Genomic DNA, 27,750 nt, shown 5'->3' with positions numbered 1-27,750 from the left:
AATGAACATTTTGTCAATTATTTACTTTTTTTTCGTCTGTGAAATACAAAAGGATAAGTTAGCAAGAGTCTTGCACTGCTTTAAGAAAGGTTTGGAACAACAAGAGGGTGTTTTTGGGTGAACTCTTCAACACAAGCTTTTTTTTTTTCCTCAGAAAAGAAGGATCACGTTTCTAAATGTGTAATGTGTATATCTCTGAAAATGTAATGCTTGGGAGTACACTAGCATATATATGACTTCATAAGCATTGTAAAAGTTCTGATTTATTTACTGTGTGCTCTCAAATTATGCATGAAAATTTTAAAAGACATGAGCAAACAGTATTAATTAGAATGATGCACGACGCAATATTTTTGGGGTGGTATTATTCATCTGGAAATAAACAAATATTGCATAACTCTGAGCAGAAAACAACAAACCGTTTGCCTGAGGGCAGCAAGGAAAGTGGGAACTGGCTACAGGGTCATTTGTCATCTCTGTACAAAGCAAAAGCCCCCAGGACTTTCACAGGCACAGTCATATATAAGGACTTACTCACAGTGAGGAGATCCTGGAAAGCAATATACACCGATTTTCATTCAGACAAAGCAACAGATTGCTGCCTATTAATCATCTCAGGCCTGGACAGAGAACAACGGCCTTCCTTTGAGCATGTCTCCTATCGTCAGCCTCTTTATGGGATTTGGAGGAAACGGGTCATGACTTCCTGCGCTCATTTTATAGCTGAACAATCTCACCTCCAAAGGTGAGGTTTAACAAGAACTTATGAGCCTGTGTGTGGGGAACATAAAGTTTCAAAGGAAAGCTCGCCAAAAGAGGCTGGTATAATGCTATTCAGGGCTGGATTTAGTAGGGAGCTGGGGTGGGTGACGGCCCTCGGATTGTCTCAAAGTGTACCATTCAAATTATTATTGCTATAAAGTGACACTGGATTAAATTAAATTCTTTTAGGAGTGAGTTTGCAACGGCTTCTGCAGCTAACCACGAGTGCTCCAACCGACTTATAAAACATTTTTCAAGTGAGTATTTCAGTAGTTCTGTCATGACAACTCTCTGAGAGTTTAGCATGGTATTGTACATGACAATGTTAATGTGTTTGGTCTTGGCAGAATAGATCTGCTACGCTGTGGCTGCGGCAGAGCAAGTACAGAGACTTGCTACTGCGAATACATTCACAGACATGCTGCTGCAAGCATGTAAGAAATATTGCTGCACATATAACATGTGAAATAACCCCCATATAAAATACATGCAATCACCCTGTAGCAGATCTATACAGGTGGAGCTGGGGAAGGAGGAGGGTTTCTGAAGCACGCAGTAACTACTAGCCATGTATTTGAATTTTGAGCGGCGAACTTATTGGCTGCTGATATTAAAAGAAACCAATTAGTTGAGGCATGTGAATGATGTCATTGTTATGTCAAATTGTGTTAGAACCTATTAGATTGTGCTATCTATGTGTATGCGCCTTAAAGTCGACTGAGCCATCCATGCCAGTTATTTGTGAATGAATCATTCTTTTGAGTCAATACTATCTTTTCAGTACAAAACGGTTTGAAATTATTCATATTTGTACAAATCGCTAAATGAGTATAAATACTTTAGAATGCAGAGAACAAACAACATTGGATGAAGTGAATATTCACCAACAAACAACTGAAACAAACGGTTCGTTCTTGAGAGTTAACTTTGTGAAAATTCAGCTAAAGCTGTGTAAAGTGTGTTTTTGTCTGTTCAGTAAGTTCTGCTGCAAAGTATACATCATAAAAACTGTAGAATCAAGTTGTGACTTTATCCCTATCTCAGCCATGAGCTAAACATTTCTTTCTTCTCTTGGGCATAAAAAGATAATATTTTGAAGATTGTTGGTAACCATATTTGGGGGGGGGGGGGGGACTATACCATTTTTAATGAAACCTATTTAAAAATATATATATTTAGTCAGGTTACAGGGTTACTTTTTAATGGCTGTCAAAGAAAAAAGATTCTTTTTTGTCCTATAAGTTTTATTAATGTAGTTACATCATTTTACCAGTAGGGAAAGCAAATAAACCTTGACATCTTGAACACAGCAGGCTATATCCAGATTTCATTCTTTTTTTTTTTTCATTTAGCTTCAATAGTGCAATCTTTTTACCAGAAGATCTGATTAAATGCAGTCTGAGAGTGTTGCTGAAACTCGACAAGATGCGTCTGACAGTCTGAGGAATGGGAAATGATGAATATCTGAAGTTTTCTGCTCAGCTAGAACAGCAAGCCTTGAGGCAATCTGAACCAAGCAAAGGCACAGACAAAGCACAGTTGCATACTGCATATCAAAGATCATCTCCTGCAATCTATTATTAATCCAGTATCACTGATAGCCCACCAGTGTTTTCTCATTCACCCATTTGTTTTATGTCCACAGTTTCATCAAAGCATAACCGCTTCCAAGATGAACCAAAGTTTGGCTGAAAATCAGTCAAGTGAGAAGCTCTCGGAAAGCTAAGCCTAATCAAGTGTTCGCTCCAAGTTTTTTATATTTTCCCTTTCCTTTTTGAAGTTTGTGAAGGAGTACATATTACCCATACAATGTCCCATGAGAGAATCAGGGTGCCCGTGAAACCCCTAGCGAGCCAATTAAAACTCACAGAGCAAATAGAAAACATAACATCTTATACGTAACAATCTCCACAAGGAGTGCATGACTTCAGTAGACTAATAAATGTTTTATCAAACCATTTACACTATCCGGTTCTATAGGGACATTCTCTCTGGTGCACTACTGAACTTTTCATTGTTTTTCTGTTTACTATTCTGGCTGTGTAGACACTGCAAATATTGCTGTGAACATCTGAGCCACTAATCTTGAAGTTGACTGGTGAACATGATACATGTTTTCTTATCTTATATATTATAGTTAAAATGGTGGAGGTGAACGTCCCCCAACCACCACCTTAAAAACAGTTAACTCAAAAATGTATATTTGCTTAAAATGTAAATGTTTTTTAGTTGTTTGGACTCTCATTCTGACGGCACCCATTCACTGCAGAGGACCCATTGGTGAGCAAGTGATGTTTTCTGATGAAGAAACAAACTCATCTACAGCTTGGATGGCCTGAGTGTGATTACATATTAATTTTGGGGTAGGACTATTCCTTTAAACAGAATATAGTAAAAGTTACACAAGTGCTGACCTTTTTTATGCAGTCCATGCAGAAAGTCAATTTAATGACTTGCAAGCCAGAGGAAATGTTATGGCCTACTTGCCCTGCAAGTGTTAATTGTTGGTACATAAATTATTGGGACTTGGACGTACAGGTAGTTAAACCTTTGAGAGCAGTGTTGACAAATTGTGGTAGTTTGATTGAACTCTGCAGGGGAATGAGAGGACCAAATTTTAATGTTTTGTGATAATTTTGGTGGGTTTGCATATATTTTGGCAGCACATCCTGACAGTTACCTAGTTAAATGTCGAAGGCAAATGCAAGAAATCCTTCAAAAGTAGCAGAAAGAATGAGAATATCCTTGATCTTAAGCTATGGATAAATCAGAAACTCTCAGTGTGATCCCATTGCTCATTCCTTCCATATTGACGGTTCATGTTGAGAGTGAAAAAAGTTGCAACAGAAATTACATGAAATTACAGCTTTTCTCCAGAATACATGGGCCATCTATGTGAGATATATATGACAAAACACTAAAGATGTGTTTGATCATAGAGCATATAATCATCTATGCTGTAGAAACAGACATGGTTCTTCATTTTAGGTCAAACTGTTGTTCAGTGTGTGGATGAATCTGCTCAAAGACTTGAGAGAAGTGTTATGTATAATGTGTAGTTTGAATGAAGTTCGTGTGGATGAAGAACGTTCAAAAGAATCTGTGATCAAAGTGCAATAAAAAAGAGAGAAGTTTCAGAAGCAGATGGACTGATCTTCTTGTCCATTTCAGACAAACGGCAGTTTCAGCGTTCTCGTGTCACTAGTGCAGCCAGGCACATATAGTTGTTTTAAAAGCTAAAAAGAGATGTCAACGGCTCTCTAAAAAGCATTTATAACATTAGCCATTTACTTAGTCTACTTTACAAAATGGTAATCAAAAATGAATACATTTATAAAATACTTTCTTTTAATATAATTTTTCTGTGTGAAATTAAAATATAGCATGAATAAAACTGTGACTAATTGTAGTCGTTGCAAACATTACACCTCCGAACGTTCCAATTTTTTCAAATGTTATTAGTATCCCGGTATGGGATTCGAACCTCGGTCTGGGATCTGACAACGGATTATTTTAAACACAAATCTTCCCTAATGTATCCCATTCATTCTCTATGAATTCTCTAGTGCCAATCACTACAGATGCGTTATATTTTCGGCCACACGCTAAATTCATGGCGCTGTTCTGAGCTTGTTTCTCTCTGTCGTGTTTCACGAGCAGCGTGTAAATCTTAAACCGTACTCATCTTCAACCCTCTTCACTACAATAGCGGTTTTCGTTTGAAAAACAAAACAAAAACTGTAATGTCAGATTTGAACCTCGCTAACATCATGGCCGCAGAGACATTCAGAAAACCAAAAACATGCTCTCCCGTCGGGGAATCGAACACCGGTCTCCCGCCAGAATAGATGACTTTCCTAACGAGAAGTTAGGATAAATAATTGTAGGAATATTTTAAAAAAGCTATGAATTACTTTATATTTCGATTTTGGGTCGTCTATAACGAAATGCAGACATTTAAAAAGAAACGTCAAGCGATTTTGCGTGAGAGGGTTTTCTCTCAGCCACAGCCAAGACGTTTAGTGAAAGTCATAGACTGTAAGGTGAAAGTATTACAATAGCGCCATCTGCTGGATTGTAAAAAGTGAGAGAAAAAAAGCGGGGCCTCCCGCGATTCCTGGCCAATGCAATCGCTTAACCTTTTCACTTTATTTTTACTTCCACACATTGAAATAAATAAATACAATTGGAATTGGAATTGGATTCTGGGGTGCTCATGCTGATAAGCTGCATGTGATTCAAGAAAAACAAACAAAAACTATATAATGATCATGGTCCAATTTATTGTAACTTTGTCTTCACATTACAGAGAAACGGCTTGCATGTACATAAGGCCGAGAATGAATTATGTTAACATGGGGAAAAGGACAAGCAGACTCCTGAGGGAATGCTTAGGAAACGGTGAATATCGTTGGATGTGGTTTGTGTGAGACATAAAATCGCAATATACAAAAAAGGACAAATGTCCATTAAAGACTCATTTACAGTAATTGTCATGAGAAGACATCATGTTTTGGTTAAAAAATCCTAATAAACATCCAGGGCTACGTGCGAGGTGTTTTGTACTAATGGTTTGGGGATGATTATATTAAACCATTCAGTTGGGAATGATAGAACTGACACTGACCCTTAGTCTGTAACAGATGACCTAGTGCAATTATGTCCAAGTGTGTACATACTACATCAACTCCAGCACCTGAATATAAAGCACTTCACGTAGCATTAAAAATAAAGCACATTGAAGTCCCTCATGCCTACAGTAGCTTTAATACATTAAAAACTGAATAAGGTTACACATAGATGCCCACTACAGGTCCTATTGAGGTTCCAGTCTTTTTCAGACAAAGGCTGTATAATCTCATCTTGTATGTGACCTTTACAACTTCCTGTCTGGGTGCTCAGAGCGTCTTGCCCTCTGATGCCTCACTTCCAGGTGTTTGCTCTGGACTCTGTCGAAGTGCTGGAGCAGTTCACTGTAGTCGATGTGTGGCTGGGCTAATCGTTTGTCTTTGACAGGCGCCTTTGGGTCTTCCCTGAAAAAATGAAGCAGTTGAGAATAGGCCGACTATCCTAGTCTAGAAGATGCCAGAGGGTTTAGAGAGCATGAGAACTTACACGGTCCTCATGAGTTCAGGGTTTGGCACACAGCTGAGCCGATGCGAGAGCAGCTGGAAAGCCTGACTCTGAGGAAGCAACATCAGCAGGCCGTACAGAGCCTTGATGAGGTACGGGTTATGCTCTACATCCAGCAGCTGCAGACGAAGGTCTGAAAAGAGAATGAGTGTTTGTGTGGAGAGCTGAAAAGGATGCTCAACAGGTTTATGTGGTGGATGAATGGGACTCACAAGTGAAGATGGGGCTCTCGATTAGCTGCACAAGTTTATCCACCTCCATGAGGAAGTCCACAGTTACCTCCAGATCTCCACTGATCAGCTCTGATCAAGGTGTTTTTGTCTTTTTTTTTTTGCACATTTTGATCAATTAAATTAAATTATTCTACAGTAGTTTGTGATTATGCAAAGATTTTTTTGTAAATGTTTTACACATTAGATTACACAGATAACTCTAAATCTAACATTAAAAATTAAATTCAGTACAAAATCTCAGTGATTTTCCCTGCATCTATATTACAATTTAAAATACATTTCCACACGTTTCTGCACATTCCATAACTGAGGGTTTGAATTATTTTAGTGTTTTTTTTTATACAGTGTATTTAAAGAAAATAATAATGTTTTTTTTCTCCCAATTATATACACTGATTTTCAAAAGTACGGGGTCTGAAAGATTTAAAAGATTTTAAAATATATATATATATTTATAGAAATAAACACTATTTAGCAAGGACACATTACATCAAATGACAGTAAAGACATTTATAGTTACAAAAGATTTATATTTCAAATAAATGCTATTTATCTGACTTATCAATGTATCAGTGATTCCACAAAACATTTTTTCAACACTAACATAAAGAATACAGAGTCAGTCGGAAACCGAATGATACATTATAAACGCTTTACAACAAGGATACAATTTCTGGATGAGGTCATAGGCATGCCGATAGTTTTGTGTCAGGAAGCAGAGCGACACAGTGGCCACTGGATTGTGACACCAAGAGCGATAGAGGCAGCAGAAAAGAGCACAGCTGTCCTGATGGGTAAAAAGTAGAAACATACAGTAGAACAGTGATAATGAGCTCAAAACTTCAAGTAGAAACACTCATTCTGGATTTTATGAGTCTGTTTTAAAGATCCCAGTCCCCAAAGCAGATGTTACCTGTGTGTGCAAGTCCTTGAGCTGGTTCCGCAGCTGGAAGAGTTCAGCTGAGGTCAGCAGAATAGTGTTAAGTGTCTGCACCATGGTGGAGGCAAACTTCAGATCTTCCTCCTTGAGTAAGATGTCTGCCATAGAGTGAAATATGTTCTCCGCATGCAGGAGGAGACACAGCTGCCTGTTGGGAAATAAACGAAACTCATGACAAAATCTGTTGAATCCGTTTGTATTCTCAGTTTTACAGATGTTTCTACTTGGATTACTACACTTTTACCAGTCTTCATTAAAGGAGCTAGGATGGTTTTACCTGATAATGAAAGCCCCTCTCATTTCTAGAAGCTTTCTCTCTAAACTGAAGCGCTTGAGCAAATTAATCATGAACTTGTAGAAGTATGAATTCATGCTGGGAGTCGATGGAGACAAATCTGCCACCTTTGAACCTGTCAAATAAAAAGAGCTTGTTAGATTCCATGTTCACAGCACTCTGTTAATAGTCTTCTTTTCTGGTATATACTGTATTTTACGGACTATAAGTCACACTTTTTTTCATAGTTTGGCTGGTCCAGCGACTTATAATCAGGTGCGAATTATTTATCAAAATTAATTTGACATGAACCATGAGCAATGAAATAAGAGACATGAACCAAGAGAAAACATTACAGCCACGAGAGGGCGCTCTATGCTGCTCAGTGGTAGACTACAGGAGCGCCCTCTCGCGGCTGTAGACGGTAATGCTTTCTCTTGGTTCTTGGTTCTAAATGAATGCGATTTATAGTCCAGTGCGAGCTATATATGTTTTTTTTCCTCATTATGACGTATTTTTGGACTGATGCGACTTATACTCAGGTGCGACTTATAGTCCGCAAAATACGGTAAACAGATATAAAGAGGATCCAGGAATTGTTACCCACCAAGCACCACTGGCTGCCCATCTCTGACCCCACCTGGAATATGAAGCTCTGTTTTGCTATCCGAGTTGTCGCACGACCCAGACGTGTCCGTCTGACCAGCAGGTGATGATGCAATTTCTGCTAAAACCTCCAAGTCTTTTAAAATCACCTATTAGAGAAATTGTTTTTTTAAGATTGCTGCATCTAGTGGACCTGCACTGAGATGATTGGGAAACTATGATGACTTACTTCATCAGATTCATCTGATAGTGTCTTCAGTAACATGGGGAACAAACTATCTGTGTGCTTGAACATCTGGCATGGAGATACAGTGGAATAAAACATGTTTAGCACTGCAATTTTTAGCACTGAAACTACATATTTAAAATACCATCTATAGAAACCTTGCGAGGGGTCTTGATGTACAAATGGTACAACCACTTCAACACAGCAATGCGAGTCATCATCCCGGTGGATGAATCGTGTAAATGTCGGTCCAGTACTTGCACTATGCCATCCAGATCCAGAGTTACAGCAGACCTGTCAGAACTGCACAGCACTGAGTAAACCAGAGATCCTGGAGAAATCCTTAAATAGCTTCTGATCTTTTAACTAGACATCAAGTAACGGCTAATGGTTGACTTACAATTAATGTTCATTAATGAGTTATTTTACTGTGTTTAGTCTGTAATATCAGAAAACAAAAAGACAAAGTGTTGTTTTGTCAGTAAATGTCAAAACGTACCTTGCTGGAGTGAAGAAGGAGATGTTGCTGAAGCCTACTGAGTCCTGAGATTCATTTAGGGAATCTATAACCAAAAACAAAGATATAAAATAAAGAAGGCAAAGGCTTTTCAATTTATTTCCAGTACACTTGCATTTAGAAAACAATGTGGAAACAATTCCTGGCATTAGTAATAACTATTCAGTACATCAACAATACAAAGCTTCAGGGTCAGTCCAATTTATGATTTCAAAGATTTTTTAAGTCAGTAATGCTCACCAAGATTGCATTCATTATATATATATATATATATATATATATATATATATATATATATATATCTATATAGAGATATATATATATATATATATATATATATATGTATGTGTGTGTATTTACTTTTAATATTTGTTTTTATTTTCAGTTGCTATTACTCCTGTCTTCAGTGTTACATGATCCTTAAGAAATCATTCTAATATAATAATTTGGTGCAGAAGAAGCTATTTTATTATTATGACGCACAATTCTCTGATGAATAGAGCGTTCAAAAGAATGGCATTTATTGGAAATAGATTTGTTTTATAACAATACGTTTTTAGTCTCTATTGAGCAATTTAACACATTTTTGCTGAAAACAAGTAATGTATTTAGAAAAAAAAAATCATACTGACCGCTAACATTTAAACTTGGTGTGAATAAGCAAGATGATTCGAAAATGTGAGACAGGACAAAAGTGTGGATGCATTGGCCGGGAATCAAACCCCGGCCTCCCGCCAGATGACTTTCCTAACGAGAAGTTAGGATAAATAATTGTAGGAATATCAAAAAAGCTATGAATTACTTTATATTTCGATTTTGGGTCGTCTATAGCGAAATGCAGACATTTAAAAAGAAGCGTCAAGCTATTTTCCGTGAGAAATTAAGCGTATTAGCCACAGCCAAGACGTTTAGTGAAAGTCATAGACTGTAAGGTGAAAGTATTACAATAGCGCCATCTGCTGGATTGTAAAAAGTGAGAGAAAAAAAGCGGGGCCTCCCGCGATTCCCGGCCAATGCAATCGCTTAACCTTTTCACTTTATTTTTACTTCCACACATTGAAATAAAATAAATAAAATTGGAAGAAAATCAAGAAGAAAAATGATAATAAAAGAAACTTGCCATTCAGATCACCCTCTTTCTTAGATGGATTCCCATCACCCGGAGGGGACGATTTGGTCTGTGATTCTTCATCATCTTCATCATCTTCAGGAGTCACAAGCTTCATCAGGCTATGGTTACATGCACTGGCAGCCTCTTTAGTACCTAGAGATGGTTTATTGAGGAAAAGTGAACTAATACTAACAGAACCATATCAGTTCCTCAAAAACATTACGTAAATGGCACTGAACACAAAACATACTCTCAGCAAATGCATTTTATATTAAATATGCAACCAGAGTTCAGGATACTCTTTTTGCGGTCATCATAGGAAAGGCAAGGCAGCACTGCAGTCAGTATGCCAGAGGAATACGGCAGGACCACTCTTCCAGCAAGCTGAATGAATTCTCTCATCCATGTCATCGACGTCAACTGGATGAGATCGTTAGCTGCAGAAAGACAAAATTAAACAATTACACTACTTACCTATAATAAAAAGAATTCTACTAAGTTCTACAATCTGACTCACTCGACTTTGATTCATCAGACACTTGACAGTGGATGACTAAAATGTTGGCCATTTCCGCAAATTTGACACTGGATGGATTCTTCTTAATTTCTTTCAGGAATTCCCCCAAAACCACCTCGCACCTATTAAACAGCAGCTGTTAATGCTCTTTAAAAAGGAGAAAAACAAAACTATAGGGAGAAACTATATCAGGTACAGGAAAAGAGATGATGAGACATACATTCGCCTGATCTCTTTGCTGCTGTCTCCAAGAATCTGAAAAAGTCCGTCTAGAATTTCTGGCAGATAATCCAGGAGGTTAATATCAGGAACCGACTCCAACACGTGGATCTGGAGTCAAACCATCACAGGAAATCACAAAATTATAATGGCAACTACTATCAGTGTCTTGTTATTGTTGATGAAAAACAAAACTATTTGTAATTTTCAAAAAATGAAATTAAATAAAATTTAAATTAGGTAAAAAGCTAAACATGAAAAACTTAAAAATGAGAAAACTGAATTTGAAGTACTTAAATTATTACAAATAAAACTGAAATAAAAATCAAGCTAAATTGAAATATTTTAATTAAAAATAAAAGAAAGATTGGTGAAAGTGCTCAACTCACCCATGAGATAATGAATTGGCGGGCATATTGGTTGTTTGAGTAAATCCTCTCACGCAACAGAGGGACAAAAGCCACTAGGTCAAATTTGTTGCTCTCTGTTACAATGTCCTTAAAATAAAAAGGACACAAGAAGTCATTATTTCATTTGATATTCTAAACCTTCACTGCGGAATCCACGCTTCTCATTTCAAACTCACCTTAAGAAGCCGATCCAGGAGCTCGGACCCACTCTTTACGTTTGGATCAGGATCTGCAGCTAGCTGTAAAGAACAGATCACATGTAAGGGGATTCAAAGATACAGGAAGAGGAAATTACAGTACAAAGGTTAGGAATGACCGTATAATGAAAATTCCAATAAAAATAATGTTTAAAATGTCAGTAACGGTTAAAAGGTCTGTGCTATCATCTCTTACATATGAAATATGGAAAAGACTATAACAAGAAAATAACATGTTACCAATGTCATTTTTGTATTATATACTATTATAGTATTTATAAATATTTTTAATTAGCTTACATTTTTTATAATTTAGTTTGATTTTTGTTTCAGTAATTTTGTTTTGGACTTTTGTTTTGAACTTTTATCATTTTTATTAGTTTGAGTTGAATTCCTATTTAGCTTTAATTTATTTGAATTAATTTATTTTTTAGATTTAGCGATAACATTTTGGGAAGTTTGAACTAAACTATTTTTAATAGTTTTAGTCAGTGTTACTTTAAGCCCACTGAGATGCTAATATAGTTTTAGTCATTTCCTTTTTTTGTCATGTTTTTTTTTTTTTTTTACGTCTATACAGTTTTTATTATTAATTTTCATTTATTAATTTATTTTAGTACATTAACCTAAATTAAAATAAGAAATGTTGTCTATGCAACAATCTGAAGAAAAAAAATTCAGTTAATGTTAATTTAATTTCAAATAACAAAAATGTTTAACTGTAATAACCCAAGAGTTGACAAAAACAACACTTGCTTTTTAGTCTCAATAAATATTTTATTACATTTAAATTTAAATAGCATTGATCACTTAAAAATATTTCAACTAAATATTTCATTCATGCCTGCATCTAGACTTTACCTTGCTAAGCCCATCAAACAGCACATTGAAGTGGGGCAGCACTGCACCCCTGGCAACCTTCACTATATTGTAAAGGGCCTCACAGGCGTAGTAACGCAGACGGCTGTCAGAATCATTGAAACATGTAAGAACCGGATCAATGAGCTCTTTCAGGTACAATCCAGAATCCTGAATAGTACAAAAGATAAGATAAACATAAGCAAAGCCTCCATATTTGCTTTGGAATTTCAAGCACACTGAACATCTGGCAGCCAATATACCATTGAATCAAGTATTCAACGGTGTATTGAGAAAGTATTTAGTACATTTATTTCACATACTTTTCCCAGAGCAATGGAGCACGCCGCCAACCCAATGAGGCCTCCTTTTCGGCTGTGAGGGTGCTGAGAGAGCGCAAACTCTGTAGCCAGTATCTGGATGACATGTCTGATCTGTGCAGAGTTGTTCTGGGCGACGAATTCCCGTACAAGCCTGACAGAAGATTGGGAAGAAGCGGATAAATGGAATATACATAAAACATAACATTCTAATAATTCAATTCAAACGCCAGCTAGACTTCTGTACTGTTTGGACTTTGGGTCTATGGCTATTAATAATAAACATGACTAATGAGATCATGTGGCATGTCAGGCGACCAGCTCTCCATTTGAGCAAAATAACAACGATTAATTACTTATTACAGACAGAAACTATGCATGATAAAAACTAGAATTCACATGCTGTAGTACGCGTGTCAAAATGGGAACAAGCAAATCTAACAGCAGTTGTAGTTAAATGAATACCACACATTCTAATTTGGAAACATTTCCTCTCGTTTATGAATATAAACAACAGATTATGACTCACTTTTCAATCTCTAGAGCTGCCACCTTCCTCTTCTCGTACAGTTTGTCGTTGAGAGCTCTCACTATGTTTGGTGTCAACGGAGAAAAATCCTTCTCTGTGTTCATTTTTTCAAAGTATTAGCGAACAAAAATAAACTTTAATTACGCATAAGCCACAACTACGTAGTCTCTGAATAAAGCTTGGTGAATAAAGAGAGGGTCTCATTAGATGACAGTTCGGTTAGTGTATGACTGAATAAAAGTATTAATGTTTTATCCAGGAGATTTTGCTCGTCTCGCACGTGTGTTGTTTACAGACAAGACGACGCCTACACTGTGTTTCCGTGGCGGACTCTCATCACGAGCATCACTTCTAAAATAACACGAGCTGCTGCTGTCTGCGAGGGGCAGAGGATGAGGGCAGCTAACATACTGCCAAAGCAGAATATAAAAGAGACGAACACCGCGATGACTTCTGTACGGAACGTAAACCTGATGAATATTTCCTCGCGGGTGATGGCAGAGGTAGCTCGCAATGTTATTCAATATCAACGATTGACCAAAGCCGCCATGACATGACTTTTTCTCACATGACTTCCTACAAACGTCAAGCAGCGACGGGTGAACCAATCGAGCGACGATCTACGGATTTGTTTTGATTACGTCATACGAGTCACATGTTCTTTGGAAATGTAAAAAAAAAAAAAAAAAAAAAAAAAAAAAAAAAAAAAAATATATATATATATATATATATATATATATATATATATATATATATATATATATATATTTTTTTTTTTTTTTTTAATAGGCCTATGCTGTTAAATGCTGTCATTTAAGAATATGACTGGATTTAATAGCTTTAATAGTCAAAGTGTTATGTTTATTTATGTGAACATATTATTATAATGTAGCCTATGAATAACGTAACGTTAACAATGAAATAACAAGCTATGCATGTGTCTGATAATGTATTTTTAATATGTGTGCCTTTTTATTTATATTTCGTCGGTACCGCCTCATAAACGTCATATCAAAGAAGTGATTGGTCATTTAATGTGTCAATCAGACGACCAGAGGCATTTGTTACAGCTGTCATTCATCAAATTAATTTAGCAAGCTCATCTCTGATGTATTTAATCCTTATTTACGTAAATAGGTTCCATTTGACATATAGACTAGATATTAGGCTACCTTAAAACTGCTATTTTCTAAAACAAACAAACAAACAAATAAACAAACAAACAAAAAACTCGAAATAAAAAAAGATTAGCTGACAAATGACGGGCTATCAGAAATCAAAGGTTTTTATTTTTTTAGTATCTCAGTGTCAGATTTTAACTCTATAATTTTTAACTCCCTGTAATTTCACTCACAGGTGTTTCTGCATCTTGTAACGTTACTCTGTGCTGTTCGGAGTATTTCTGGTAAGGTCACATGTGATAAATATTGAATCTCAGTCGAGTCTTGTTGTTAAAGCTTTTTTTTTTTTTTTTTTTTTTTTTCCTTCCATTCAGGTGAATGTGAGATATCGCAGTGTTCTGACCCCTCTACCTGCAGTCTGTCACAGAGGCGAACTTGTAAATGTGCTATCGGCTTCTTTGGAGATCTCTGCGACCAGGGTAAAGAAGACTCAACCTTGTGGCCTAAACTGTGTAACCGGTTGAACTGCTGGTCTTAACTAGTTTATACTGATCTCCTAGACTGGTGTTTAGTTGTCAAGCTGGGGCCATGTTCTCAAGTCTTGAATAATTTTCTAAAAGTTTAATACACTTTAAACTTTTGTCTAACTTGGGTTGTCTCAGTTTTAGTGTATTATGTAATTTTATTCCTAATCTTAATAAAAAATAATAATAAAATTAGCTTTGGGGTTAGGTTATCCTAACTTCAAGTTGTTTACAATTATTTTTAAGATTCTTTTCAAGAATTAGAATTCTTAGCATGCATGCCTCCCTCCCTTAAAGAATGTCTTTTGAATCTGGTTGCTTGGCTAACTAAGTACCACCTAAGACTAACAAACTTACTGTTTTTTCCAATGTTATTGTAATTTAACAATTTGTATTAATCTAATATTTCTTTTCAAGTCGCAATAATGAATGTGACCTGTGGCAAAGACTTCATTTCCATCCTAGTGGATGAAGAGTTCTTCAAGTATTACAATGTGGGAATAGAAGCCGTTCATTTGAGTAATGCCAGCTGTCGAGCCCATAGAGAGGAGATCTCTGGATCAGTCTATTTCATGGTGCACACACCAATGGACCAGTACACTGCATGTGGAGGCAAACCTCTGGAGGTAAAATACTACCCCCCCCCCCCCAACCTCCCAAAAAAAAAACTATGCCAGCATCAGTGTTCACATTACATGTCCCTAAATGCCATCCACTCTTAAACAGAAGAACATAACGCACATAGTGTACTCCTTAATGATGATGTCTGACCCACTTATCTATGGAAACATTGTGAGGGATCCAGTTGTACAGCTTGAGTACAAGTGCATTTATCCGTACACCCGTAGACTCAGCCTGGAGTTTCCCATCATCTCTTTCTCCAGGTAACACATTGATTTTGAAGGAATAGTCCACCCAAAAATCTAATTTTGTTTAAAACATACTTTCAAATTATACCCAAACATACAGATTTTATTTATTTTTTTATTTTTATTTTTTTTGTGTGTGTGTTTTTGAAGTGAAAGGATGTTCAAGGTGAGTGAAGTGGATGCCAAGGTGGAGATGAGCCTGTTTAAAGATCACACGTACACTGAGGCTTTCACCAGCGCACCTACTATTAAGCTTGGAGATCAAATCTATGTCCAGATCCAAGTGACGGAGCCTGAAGATTTCTTCCATCTGAAAGTAAATGAGTGTTGGGCGACTCAGACTCCTCAAGCTAATGATAAGTCAGGATTTAGCCATTCGCTGCTTGTAAATGGGTTAGTATTGTGAATGTCAAGCTTGCAAAATTTTAATCCAAATGTCTCTTTTTAAGATCAGTTGCCAACACACTCGTGGCAATCCATGGGTATTTTGTTTTGGGTGAACTGGTAACTGAAGGTACAGAAACTTTGCGAAATTTTGCAGGCAAAGAAGGTCCATTGCCCATAAGCAATAGTGTAGCAATGTACCACTTAAGGTGAAGTCACATTAGCAACATTTTGGTGAAATTTTGCAGATGAAAATCAATGCTGCACACTTTCAATTTAAACCAAGCAGCTGTCTGTTGTGGGAGGAATTTCTTTACCCTCAAGCGACACTCCCGATCGCATGGATTCCTGTTTAAATTAATTTATTTATTTTTTGGCTACAAAATTTTGTCAAACAACAAAAAGTGGAAACACCTTTACTCAATAGTTCCTTCCAAACTAAGTTCCACTGATGGTTCGGGTGTTTCCACACATCACACTGTAAATATGAAATCTGTGGCTCGTGAAATCATTACGTTTTTCTCATGAGATTTGGTTGCAATAACTAAATATTTCACCAGTCAGAAGTGTCTTGATGGTGTTTTTTTTTTTTTTTTTTTTTTTTTTTTTATTGACCTCAAGGTGCACAAATGACAAAACGACTTCATTTGGTAATGGTACGGCACACCCTGCAGGAAGAAACGGTGAAGGGTCCACTGTCCGTTATTCGTTTGATATGTTTCGGTTTGTATACGAGCCCCACATTTTCTACCTGCACTGCGCTGTGCATCTCTGCACACCTGAGGATGGAAAGTCTTGTATTCCTGTAAGTGTGTTGTTGTTGTTTTTATTATTATTATTATTATTATTATTATTATTATTATTATTATTATAAATCATTTGGTTTTCCATTGTTAACCTTACCTTATTTGTTTTAGGAATGTAAAACCGTATCCAAAAGAGAGGTGGTTATGAATGAGCAGGCTCAAGGCCTGCTGTCTTATGGACCAATCAGACGAGAGCTACCAGTCCAACCTACAATAAGTATGTAGTGTCCTATGACATTTTAATACATATATACCATACTTTTTATCATGTTTGACCCATATGCATTTTGTCCAATTTTAGATCTCCTTGCACTGGTTCTTCCACTGGCAGTGATTTGGACTCTGGGCATCTTCCTTTTTGTCCTTATCAGTATTGCCAAAGCAGGAAATCGAAGACACATGACAAATAGCTAAATAAATCACATTTTCACCCAACACACAATGGCCTTTGTTGGGTATAAAAACTACCTCAAGTGAACAAGCTAACCATTAGCATGTTAGCTCTGAGTGAACACTCCATGGTAATGGACCCTCAGTGAACATTAATGTTCTGTCAAGAAAACTTTGGTTTTGAAGTAAAATTGGATGAATGTGATTTACAGAGAGATACATTTTTCTTGCGTTATATATGAATCCTACTTTATAATTACAGTACTGTATATGAACATCAGGTGGCAGTGAGAACTAAAAATGTAAGTTACATCTGCATAACGGTTTTTGTTCTTTTAATAAACCAATTTCGGTACAGCTCCTTTTTATCTCCGTTTTTCAAGAATGCATATATAATGTTTATTATAAATCCGAGAATGGTGTGCATAATATCACAAAGGTAAACCGAAAAAGTGGGCAGGGAATGGGGTGCGCGTGCGCCTGCATTCTGCAGATCAGCATGAGATCCTCATCATGAGCTTTCATGCTCCTCTTTGGTGTCCTGCAACAGATTGAGGATCGTTTCGAGTGCCGCCTGGTTCTCGACATTTCCTGATGGGTTTATCCAAGCGGTGCTGATAGCAACACAAACAGTGCAATGCACATCACCAAGTAGTCTTTTATTCAGTATTTAATACGTTCATAGCTGCAGGTCAAGCTAATGTTATAGTTTACAAGCGTGCGCGCGCCACTGGAGATATGCGAACTGTTTGCATGCATAGCAATACAAGCATAAAACTTGACTGGATAAGAAAACCGTGCACTAAACTGGTGAGTTTGTGGTACGAGAACAACAATTGCATTATTTTGGTGATAAAAGACTAGATTTTCCCGGGTTGCGATCTAATCACGCGGTTCTTGGGAAGGAGAAAGCACCGTAGTGTGTTCATTGTTGTCCCGGAGTGGAGAGATGTCAGTCCGCAGTAGCAGGTCGCATCGGTATCTGAGACCCGTTACTGCGATTTTCATCCTGCTGTGTGTCAACATTGCTGAGACGACTGCAGAAGATGATGCTTTCAACGCAGAGGTTTGTAGACTTAATGCTTAAGAGTTTTGTGCTGAAATACTGACGACACCAAACAAACTTTGTGGAGTTTATCTGTACATATAGAGTTGTGAAATTCTGTTTGGCTACATTTTGCTTTGGTCTTCCAGGATTGTGAAAGTATGAGTTTTAGGTTTAATATAATGTAGAGGACAATTAATCAAACTGTAGAAAACTTGACAATTATCAATAGGTTTGAACGATTTTTTTTTTTTTTTTTACACTTTTCATCTCATAGTTCTAATAATATCACGTTTACTAATAACACCATTCATACTTGAATTGTGTGGATGATTGCTAAACTTTTAAATAACTATAATTTTCATGTGATAAATGTGTAACAGTTAGACATATCCCAGAACAAAAATAAAAAATAAATTTACGTTTATATAGGTCATAAAAGCTTTCATTAAATATAATGCCGTTACAACAACAATGGTTTTTATTATTAAATGTATTGTGTGTGTGTGAAAATCTAATGATCACCCTATTATTGTATTTTAAAGCATAAATAACTTATTGGTTACTGGACACATAACAAAAAAAACTGAATTTTTTTATATTAAAAGCACATTTTATAGTTTCTATCTACTCCTTACAGGACCATAGGGTTTCATTGGGTTACCTGGTATTGAATCCAGTCCTATCTTTTTAATAAGCGTTTGGTAATTTCAACGTCAAGAATTATAATAGGAAGTTTCTGCAACCTCTGATGAACATCAGATGGTGTCATGGATGTGCCTCAGGATGATTACATCTGTAGTCTGTGACAGTGGTCTTAACTAAAAAAACACCTTCAAATATTAATCTTCATATTAAAATGTAATTATTTACTAAACATTTAAAACTATCCTCTGGTGCACAAATCATTTTTTTGTTGTTGTTGTTTATTTGGTTTAAGACTTCTCTTACTCCAGACCTCCTGATGGATTCTAACGAATAGTTGCGTAATTAAAAAGCAACTTGTTTATTAATGTCTTCCTGTATGTTCATTTTTTCTTTCTGTTGTGTAATCCCATCGTCAACACACTTCTTGGTAGTAGTTGTTGCAACACCTTGTCAACTCTCCGACATTTTCTGTGTGTTGTTCCTTAAAGTCATGGCTGAGGACCTATGGCTACCTGTCCCAGGCTAGCAGACAGATGTCCACCATGCACTCGGCCCAGATCCTTTCTAGTGCCATTAAGAACATGCAGCGCTTCTATGGCCTGGAGGAGACTGGACATATGGACTTGATCACTATTAAGTATGACTTTTTTTTTCTTATTCAACTGCCTGTTGAACAACAAGATGAACTTAGTCTGTTTTGATTGTGTTAACTGAGAAAATAGAAACGTTTATACAGTGTACACTACAGTGTAACTAGGTCAAGAAGCTTATCTATACCACTTATTACTTAATAAAATTAGTATTTTTTTAATGATAAGAATGATTTGAAGAGCATTCTCATCATTCTCTTGATGAGCTTCAACACAGTACACACATATATTATGCAAACAAAAACTTTTATTTTGCATGTGGTTAATCTCGATTGAACGTTTGACAGCATTAATATTCTTTATTTTTTTATTTTTCAGTGCCATGAAAAGACCTCGCTGTGGAGTGCCAGATCATTTTGAGGAGTCAGCGGAGGGAGGTACTCGGCGTAAGCGATATGCACTTACTGGCCACAAATGGGACCAGGGCGAGCTGACTTACAGGTGAATCAACCAGAAGAACAAATTCAGTTTACATTGTTCAAGTTAATGATCATCAAGCTAATGATGAGGGGGAAAAAATCTTTATTTTCTGCCCAAGTATTCAGAACCACTCACCCAAAGTGGGCAAGGAGCAGACCTACAAGGCTATTCACAAAGCCTTCAAGGTTTGGGAGAAAGTGACGCCTCTGCGATTCGAGGAGGTCCCGTATCACGAGATAAAAAATGGTAGTGAGGGGCCTGACATAATACTACTGTTTGCCTCTGGGTATCATGGGGATATGTCTCTCTTTGATGGGGAAGGGGGTTCTTTGGCACACGCTTTTTTCCCTGGTCCCGGAATGGGAGGAGACACACATTTCGATATAGACGAGCCATGGACCTTGAACCAGCAGGAGGGCTCAGGTGTGAACAATTTTCTGCAGTCTTTTTCCTACTTCAAAGTAAATTTACTTTCCTTTTTTTTTTCCTTTTCCATAGAGAATGTATGAATGTTAGCAACATTTTAAATATCTTTGAACTGTTCAGAAACAGATTTAACCCGTTGTTTTTTCTTTGTTTATAGTTTAGTCATTTAACTTGCTGTTCTTGTTTGGTTGTAGGTGTTGACTTGTTTCTGGTCGCGGTTCATGAGTTGGGACATGCGCTGGGGTTAGAGCACTCCAACAACCCTTCTGCGATCATGGCGCCTTTCTACCAGTGGATGGACACAGAAAGCTTCTCATTGACTGAAGATGATATAAATGGCATTCACCAGATCTATGGTAAGTAGTCTGAGGTATTTCCTGTTTCAGTTAACTAACCTTTCTAAATTAGGTCCATGGTATGAATTCACATTAATTTGCATGTTATATGGCTTTTACACAACAGTTCATGCAATAAATGATAGCCTAATATTGAGTTAATTACATCTGCGATACAGTGTTGGAAATTAAGTTGTCCATTTTCATTCTGCCATCAAAAATAGTTCCAAACAAAGCCCCAATGGAACAAAACAAATTCAGTAGTGGTTTCTTGTTTCTAAATGAGTGAATAATTCAATATTTCAACCAATAAAGTCACTTGTTTTGTTTTCTGAATGAATGCTTTTAACAAATTTGTTGACTACTCAAGTCAATAATTCACTCTTTGAGACAATCACATGTTTAGTTCCTGAATGAATCAGTGTTTGTTTTTAAATTGATTCAGTTAAATGAATGATTCAGTGATTCACTCCTAAATACAATCACATTTTGCTCCTTGTTAAATCAATTTTTTTTATTGAATTGATTGACTGAGTGATTCACTCATTAACACAGTCACTTGTTTTTTTCCTGAATGAATCAGTGTTTTTTTTTAAATTGATTCACTTAAATGAATGTGTCAGTGATTCACTCCTAAATACAATAACATTTTGTTCCTTTCTAAATCTTTTTTTTTTTCATGAATTGATTGACTAAGTGATTCACTCATTAAGACAGTCACTTGTTTCAGCCCTAAATGAATCGATGTTTTTTAATAAATCGGTTAACTGTATGATTTAATGATTCACTCTGTTTTGCTTCTGAATGAATCAGTTTAGTGAAGATTTAATTTCACTTGTCTGGTTTAATGATGTAACCTGCACAAAGAGTTCCCACCAGAAAAAAAATCCCACCACTAACACAGTCAAGTAACTCGGAGTGATACAAAACATTGAAATATCCGAGGTTTATTGCACTAAATAACAGCACACTTAGAACGCCACATTCATTTTCAGTGAAAATTATTTCAAATACATTTTTGTCAGTGTTATCCAAATGACAATTTTGCAGTTAAAAAATGTGCAAAATGTGTATCTTGTGCAACTGTGAGTTCTCCCAATGCAGAACAGTCATTATCCAGTGATTTCTTTAAGCTGTGCCACATTTATGTTACAGTGTTTATCCTCACTCTGCTGTTTTATGTGCTTGAGTTTTCACTCCAGTTGCATTGATTTCACACCAATGAATTTTTCAGCGTATGTGTCTTTGCTTGAGTCGGTTTTCTCCATTTGAAAGTCTTCCACTGCTGGCTGAATGAGCCTCATGGGCCTTCTGGTGCTGGATGGAAAAGTGACGCGTACTGTGTCTATGCAGTATGTGTGGAAAAGAGGATGTTTAGCTAAGTGTGAAAATACATTATGGTTTGGTTTTTACAGGACCCCCAGAGACTGTCACCACTCAAGTACCTCCCACCACAACCCTGTTTACAACCACGGCTGAGCCGGAGCCCACAACTACAGTGGCCCAACCGAAAACAACCAGACCCTCAGTGCAACCCACCAGGCCTTGGGTGCCTCCGGTCCGCCCCACTAGGAGGTCCCATAGACCCCAGCCCACAGCACGCACGGATCAGGATGCACCTGACATCTGCGAGGGGAACTTTGACACAGTGACCGTACTGAGAGGCGAGATGTTTGTGTTCAAGGTTAATAACAGTGAACACTTTAGTAACCATATAAATATGTCTTAAACCACTAGCAATTGTATTTAGTTTGTTTTTGACCATAATTTGGATCCGGTGTCTGCAAGAAGATGGTCAAACCATTCTGATAAGGCATAAATCTTTGCGGTAAATGTTATGACTACATGGATGTTTTTATTCTTTGTCAGGGTCGTTGGTTCTGGAGGGTTAGGAGGAACCGGGTTCTGGATAATTACCCAATGCCAATCTCCTTCTTCTGGATGGGGCTTCCAGAGGACATAGACGCTGCCTATGAACGGCATGATGGGAAATTCGTGTTCTTTAAAGGTCTGAGTCATGAAATAAATGTTTAAATGACTTAATCTAAGTGAGGTTAATTGTTAAAGCAAGAAAAGAGGATGAAAAATTATGTATTTTTAATTATTTTATGATAACAATTTTTTTAAACAATTATAATGATAACAGTAATAAACATTATCTAATTGTTTTAATTGAAAAAAACAAATGCTGTCACATTCAAAATAAATGTTTATGTAGTGTATGTATATATTATACAATATATTTCTTAAATATACACACGTGTGTGTGTGTGTATTTTTATATACATAAATATACACAGTACATACATTATGTAAATGCAAACATTTTTCTGGATGCGCATAATCACAGTGTATCAATTTGACAGCACTTTTTTGTTTTTTTATATATATTTTTTCTTCTTTTTTTATCCCCCTCTTTTTTTTGCCCCAGAGAAGCTGTAAATATTGTGATCGAGAGTTATCTTTATGACAGTGATAGTGGATGACCGACATCTTTGAAAACGACAAAGCATCAAAATAATTTAATATTTCCCAGATATCAATCTACTTCTCCTTGAAACATCTGTTCCTCTTGCTGTAACAGCATCTTGGAGTCAAATTATGTCACCTGTAAAACTCTCAGAGAGGAAAGAAGAAAAGTCTGGCAGCATCTCAGGACTTCGCCTGCATTGCGTCAGCTTCAGCTCCAGATGCTGACTGCTCTGTTTTCATTTTGAGAGAAGAAACCTGGACAATTTGCAGCAGGGCACGTGTATTAGAAAGCGACACAGTTGTTGTTTTGTTGTTTATGCAAATTATGAGATTTCAGGTTTGAGGAGAACTTTGCTTTCATGCAACACAAAACCTCTTCTGTGCAATTTCATTGACTGAATAGAGGTCTCTGTGATATCATCTCTCAGCCATGCAAGCCCTCCCCTTCAAGTCTTTCCATCTAATGTGGCTTTTTGTCCATTCCCTCTTTGTATTTTGTATCGCTCCCGCAGGAAGTAAATACTGGCTTTTCAGAGAAGCAGACGTGGAGCCCGGATACCCTCAGGACTTGTTTCGTTATGGTCAAGGCATGCCTGACAGAGTGGACACAGCAGTGTGGTGGGAACCGTCAGGCTATACGCACTTCTTCAGAGGAGACAGGTAAACATGCTGGGGCCCTTGTGGGAAAGGCCAGATGTGTCACGTGCTTGAGAGTTAGCCATTAACAGAAAAACATGAGGCTACTTTAGTGGGCAGTTTTATCTGGGACTTAAAGGGATAGTCCACCTGAAAATGTAAATCCTGTCATCATTTATTCATCCTCAACTTGTTAAAAAAAACCTGTAGGAGTTTTTCTTCTGAAGACATTTTGGAACAAAACAGTTGATAGTAGCCATTGACTTCTAAGTATTTTCTTCCATACAATGGAAGTCAGTGGCTACTAACAACTGGTTAATTTTTTTTTTTTTAAATATAATCTTTTGTGTGCATCAGAAGAATTTGGAGCAAGTGGAGGGTGAGTAAACGATGACTGATTTTTCATTTTTGGGTGTACTATTCCTTTAAATTAAAGGATAGTTAACTTAAAAAATAAATAAATAAATAAAAAAATTGTCCACATATTACTCAATCTAACTTTTCACCTAAAAACAAAAAAAAAGAAAATCTCAGAAAAATAAAACTTTGTGTAAAAAAAAAAAAAAAAAAAAAGTCAAGCATTACAACATCACAGCATTACTGCAATACACCATGTGTCATTTACCGGTGAGAACTTTATGGTACCGTTAGTAAAAATACTCAATACCAGGAAGGAAGATCAGATTGTTGATGTTTGCCTGCCGTTCTCGCTCTGTCTGCATATCGTACATGAATGCGCTGATGCCATATCCTGTCTGCGCGAACCAGGTGCGCATAGGTATGCAAATGCATATGTTGACTGGCAGGTAGGAAAGTCAATAAACACGCTTGGAATGAGTGCTTTGATTGGACGTACCTTCCAGTGATGCGCGGGTTGAACCGAAATGAGCGGGTAAATTATTTTTTTTTAACTTTGGCCCTGTTTAGCATGAGAATCCATCTCTTTAACACTGTGAACAACTCTGAATACACGAAACATCATTGTACCCCCCCCCCTTTAAGAAACATGCAAATCAGTGCAGTCGTTTTTCAATAAATCAAATGACCCACAGGCTGACAAAGTTTCGGCAGCAGAAGTGACGAGCATTTATCATGCCGTACATCACACAGATTCATATCGCTCGACTGCAGTAACAAGTTAGCCCCAGTCATTTTTCCAGATTCTGAAATGGCTAAGAAAAAGCAGTAGAAACTTTAGGTGATATTTTGGGTCAGGTAGTGTCTTAATCTTTTAGTGGTGGGTTTAAAAAGAAATATAGGCAATATAGGACTTTCAACCAGCATAACAAAAAAATCTGAAGAAAATCACCTATTGCATCTTTAAGACTGTCGTATCAATAATATAACAATATATAAAATATAATAATTTATTATGATTAAATCACAAATTAAAATGCATAAGCTTGATTTTTTTATTTCTTTTTTGTAAACAAAATATAATTTCTTGCTTCGCTCTTTTAATTATGAACTGAAATATTATGACTTGTGCCTTTTTTTATTTTGTTGAAAAAATATTGAACTGATCCTTTTTGTATTAGCATAGACATAGAATTAAAGTATTATTTGATTTTTATCCTGAAGATATTGGCAGTTTAGTGAAAAATCCCGTGCCGTGGAGAAAGATTACCCTAAACCAGTGGGCGAGTGGGGATCCATTCCTGGCTCCCTGAAAGGGGCATTCCTCAGCGATGATGGAGGTGAGTCAGGCCGGGGGACGCTGCTCGAGAAAATGTCACAGCTGAATGCATGAAAAAAGAGAGTCCATTAATCCAAAACTGAGAGGGAAATGTGACCTCATTGCTAAAAAGCTGGGGTGCAATAAGACCTTTGACTTGAAAACGTTCTGCTCTCACTTCTAATTTCACTCCATGGTTTATGAGCGTCTTTGGCACGTCTTTTTATAGCTCTGGAATTCAGAGCCTGGATAGAATCTCGTTTGATCGAGCATTTGCCGATGATTACATGGAATCATTAGTCACTGGTGTATTTATATACGCTAATTAACATTCTAACTCTTTTCCACACAGCGTACACTTACTTCTACAAAGACACCAAGTACTGGAGGTTCGATAACAAGCGGATGAAGGTTGACACTGGATACCCAAGATCCATTTTAAACGATTTCATGGGCTGTCGGGTGCACTTTGACGCAGAAACGGACGTAAAACCTGACCATCGATCGCCCGAGACGAACGACAAGAATCAAGACGCTGACAACGAAAGGGATGATGATGAAGAAGATGAGAAAAAGGAAGATGATGTCATTTTAAGAGTGAACGAGACTGATGAACACATCATGACCCTCATTTTGGTGATCGTGCCTCTAGTTCTTGTGCTGTGCATTCTGGGAGTCATATACATCATCATCACCACACTCCAGAGGAAAGAGACGTCCAAATTGTTAGTTCACTGCAAAAGATCCCTGCAGCAGTGGGTCTGAAAACATTCGAACACTTTCGCCACCCAATAGCCAAACCTTCCCGCACATGTTTTCTGAGAAAGACCCACCTTGTCATTTATGGTGCTCATCCCATCAAAAACCCTGTTCCCAATGTAGAATTTGCACTTTTGATTGTTTTGTGGTCATTTTTTTCATGTTTACATGCTACGAGTGATTCGTCCGTCTGCGAGTTTTTCCCTCTTGAGTCCGTTCGTTTGCAGACTGTGGGAAACGTTGGATGTATGAAAACAAGCTCAGATCAGCACTTTTCTTTCACATCCTCTGCTGAACTAGCCTCAATAATGGAGGAAACCGCAAACTCCGTTGCAAGGCCTTGCAGAAGGCACAGGGTTAAAAGAAAAGCCAGGCTTAATAAATTGTCTCACGCACATTTAGCAGGGTTTATAGTCTCTTCCCCCGTGGAGCATTGTCTGACTTGCATTACACAGATGTTGCTGATTTGGGACTTTATGGAGAGAAAAAGAGGGGGATGGGGGCTTGTAGCCTGCCAGCATTTCCTTTGAGCGTGCCAAAGACGAGGAGGAGGGAGGAAAGCCCATTCGAGGCGTGGCTGTACTGTCACCGTGACCTACATAAGCGTACCCCTTCTTCTTTCTCCCCCCTCAAAGTTTGTTTTCCCCACTGTACTTCCAGTCTCCCCCGGTTGTGAAGTTATTTTGAGAGGCATTCCTGGCCTCGGATTGTGTCCGTCAGTGCCTTTCAAGGCCAAATTTGTGCCTTAATAGTGCAGACCATCACCACTGTATTATGTACTTGTTTTTACTTCTTAGTAGACTAGGTGAAGTTTGAGCAAAAAAAAAAAATGCTTTGTTCACGTGGCCTTCAGTGTTTTAAACCTGTGTTTTTTGTATTTCATGTCAATATGAATGTTTGTTCCTTTTTTTGTTCTTTTTTTTTTTTTGTAGTGCCAAATGAACAACTCTCAATTTGATGTTTTATTAGATTTTTGATTTGCATTTTTTTGTATTAACAAATGAGTAAATCATGCAGGGCATGTATTGCTTTTGTTCACAGATATTATCTGGTATATAGCTTGCTCACAATAAAATGGAGTATATGGATGTAAGTACCTCTTTAATTTTTAGCTTCCTCCGCTAATCGTGCACTTCCTTGGTTTTGGTTGGAGTACAATGACACTTTTTAAACTGTGAATAAATAAATATATATATATATATATAGAGAGAGAGCTTTAATTGTTTAATCTAAGCATATCAGTTATGTTATGGCAGTGTAAATGTTATTTTCCTGCTATTGAGCTGAAGGTGCCAGATGTAGCCGTCTGCTGAATCAAGTCTGCCTCCAAAGTGATTCCATTTGCTGAACAAAACACACAAACACATACAAATTCCATTTATGATGCATGTCATCTGTTATTTTGACCGTAAATGTATTATAAATGTTATATAGTAGTATATAACCAAAACAATAGATCGTTTTTTGAGAATGATCTGCGATCTAATACTGTTTTAGCTTGGATTCTGCGAGCAAACTCAGGATCCCAGTTTAGCATTCCACTAGCTAATTGACCTGCTTATTTAAATCGCCCTTATGAAAGCTAACTAATGCTTTTACTACAAAAAAAACAAACAAACATATACTATGGGTAAACCATATTAACCACACATTAACCATAGTTTTGCTAAACTAAATAGTTGAACCATGATATTTGTAGTAAAATTGTGGTTATACAAATGGTTACACGATAGAAAAA

The 27,750-nt window shown here is 37.0% G+C and overlaps 3 protein-coding genes across 4 annotated transcripts; 2 read left to right on the top strand and 1 right to left on the bottom strand.

Moving 5' to 3' along the window:
- Nucleotides 1–5,025: 5,025 nt before the first annotated feature.
- On the bottom strand, nt 5,026–13,454 carry vac14 (vac14 homolog (S. cerevisiae)). The gene is made up of 19 exons (XM_052598403.1): nt 12,853–13,454; nt 12,327–12,477; nt 12,007–12,174; nt 11,125–11,187; nt 10,928–11,035; nt 10,540–10,649; nt 10,320–10,441; nt 10,102–10,239; nt 9,812–9,955; nt 8,674–8,737; nt 8,333–8,477; nt 8,178–8,243; nt 7,950–8,097; nt 7,346–7,478; nt 7,042–7,216; nt 6,797–6,915; nt 6,108–6,187; nt 5,878–6,028; nt 5,026–5,795 (listed from the first exon to the last, which is right to left on the bottom strand). Exons 1-19 carry the CDS (start codon nt 12,954–12,956, stop codon nt 5,639–5,641), a joined length of 2,346 nt encoding a protein of 781 aa, XP_052454363.1. The 5' UTR covers nt 12,957–13,454; the 3' UTR covers nt 5,026–5,638.
- Nucleotides 13,455–13,964: 510 nt separating this feature from the next.
- On the top strand, nt 13,965–17,303 carry zpd (zona pellucida glycoprotein d). The gene is made up of 9 exons (XM_052598168.1): nt 13,965–14,134; nt 14,209–14,257; nt 14,348–14,452; nt 14,915–15,123; nt 15,224–15,381; nt 15,517–15,759; nt 16,372–16,555; nt 16,668–16,773; nt 16,858–17,303. The coding sequence occupies exons 1-9, from the start codon at nt 14,111–14,113 to the stop codon at nt 16,968–16,970; spliced, it is 1,191 nt and encodes a 396-aa protein (XP_052454128.1). The 5' UTR covers nt 13,965–14,110; the 3' UTR covers nt 16,971–17,303.
- A 139-nt stretch (nt 17,304–17,442) lies between these two features.
- On the top strand, nt 17,443–27,100 carry LOC128014532 (matrix metalloproteinase-15). Of its 2 annotated transcripts, XM_052598167.1 has the most exons (11): nt 17,444–17,756; nt 17,852–18,012; nt 19,128–19,276; nt 19,608–19,730; nt 19,828–20,132; nt 20,330–20,491; nt 21,886–22,154; nt 22,340–22,478; nt 23,455–23,602; nt 25,160–25,275; nt 25,606–27,100. In XM_052598167.1, exons 2-11 carry the CDS (start codon nt 17,896–17,898, stop codon nt 26,016–26,018), a joined length of 1,941 nt encoding a protein of 646 aa, XP_052454127.1. In that variant the 5' UTR covers nt 17,444–17,756; nt 17,852–17,895; the 3' UTR covers nt 26,019–27,100. The 2 variants fall into 2 exon arrangements, with proteins under 2 accessions (XP_052454126.1, XP_052454127.1); XM_052598166.1 differs by having other exon boundaries at nt 17,443–18,012.
- Nucleotides 27,101–27,750: the final 650 nt, after the last annotated feature.

The sequence above is a fragment of the Carassius gibelio genome, chromosome B25 (genome assembly GCF_023724105.1).
Source record: "Carassius gibelio isolate Cgi1373 ecotype wild population from Czech Republic chromosome B25, carGib1.2-hapl.c, whole genome shotgun sequence".
Classification (NCBI taxonomy): Eukaryota; Metazoa; Chordata; class Actinopteri; order Cypriniformes; family Cyprinidae; genus Carassius; species Carassius gibelio.
The sequence above is the reverse complement of the archived record's forward strand: the minus strand, read 5'-3'. Positions and strand labels throughout refer to the sequence as shown.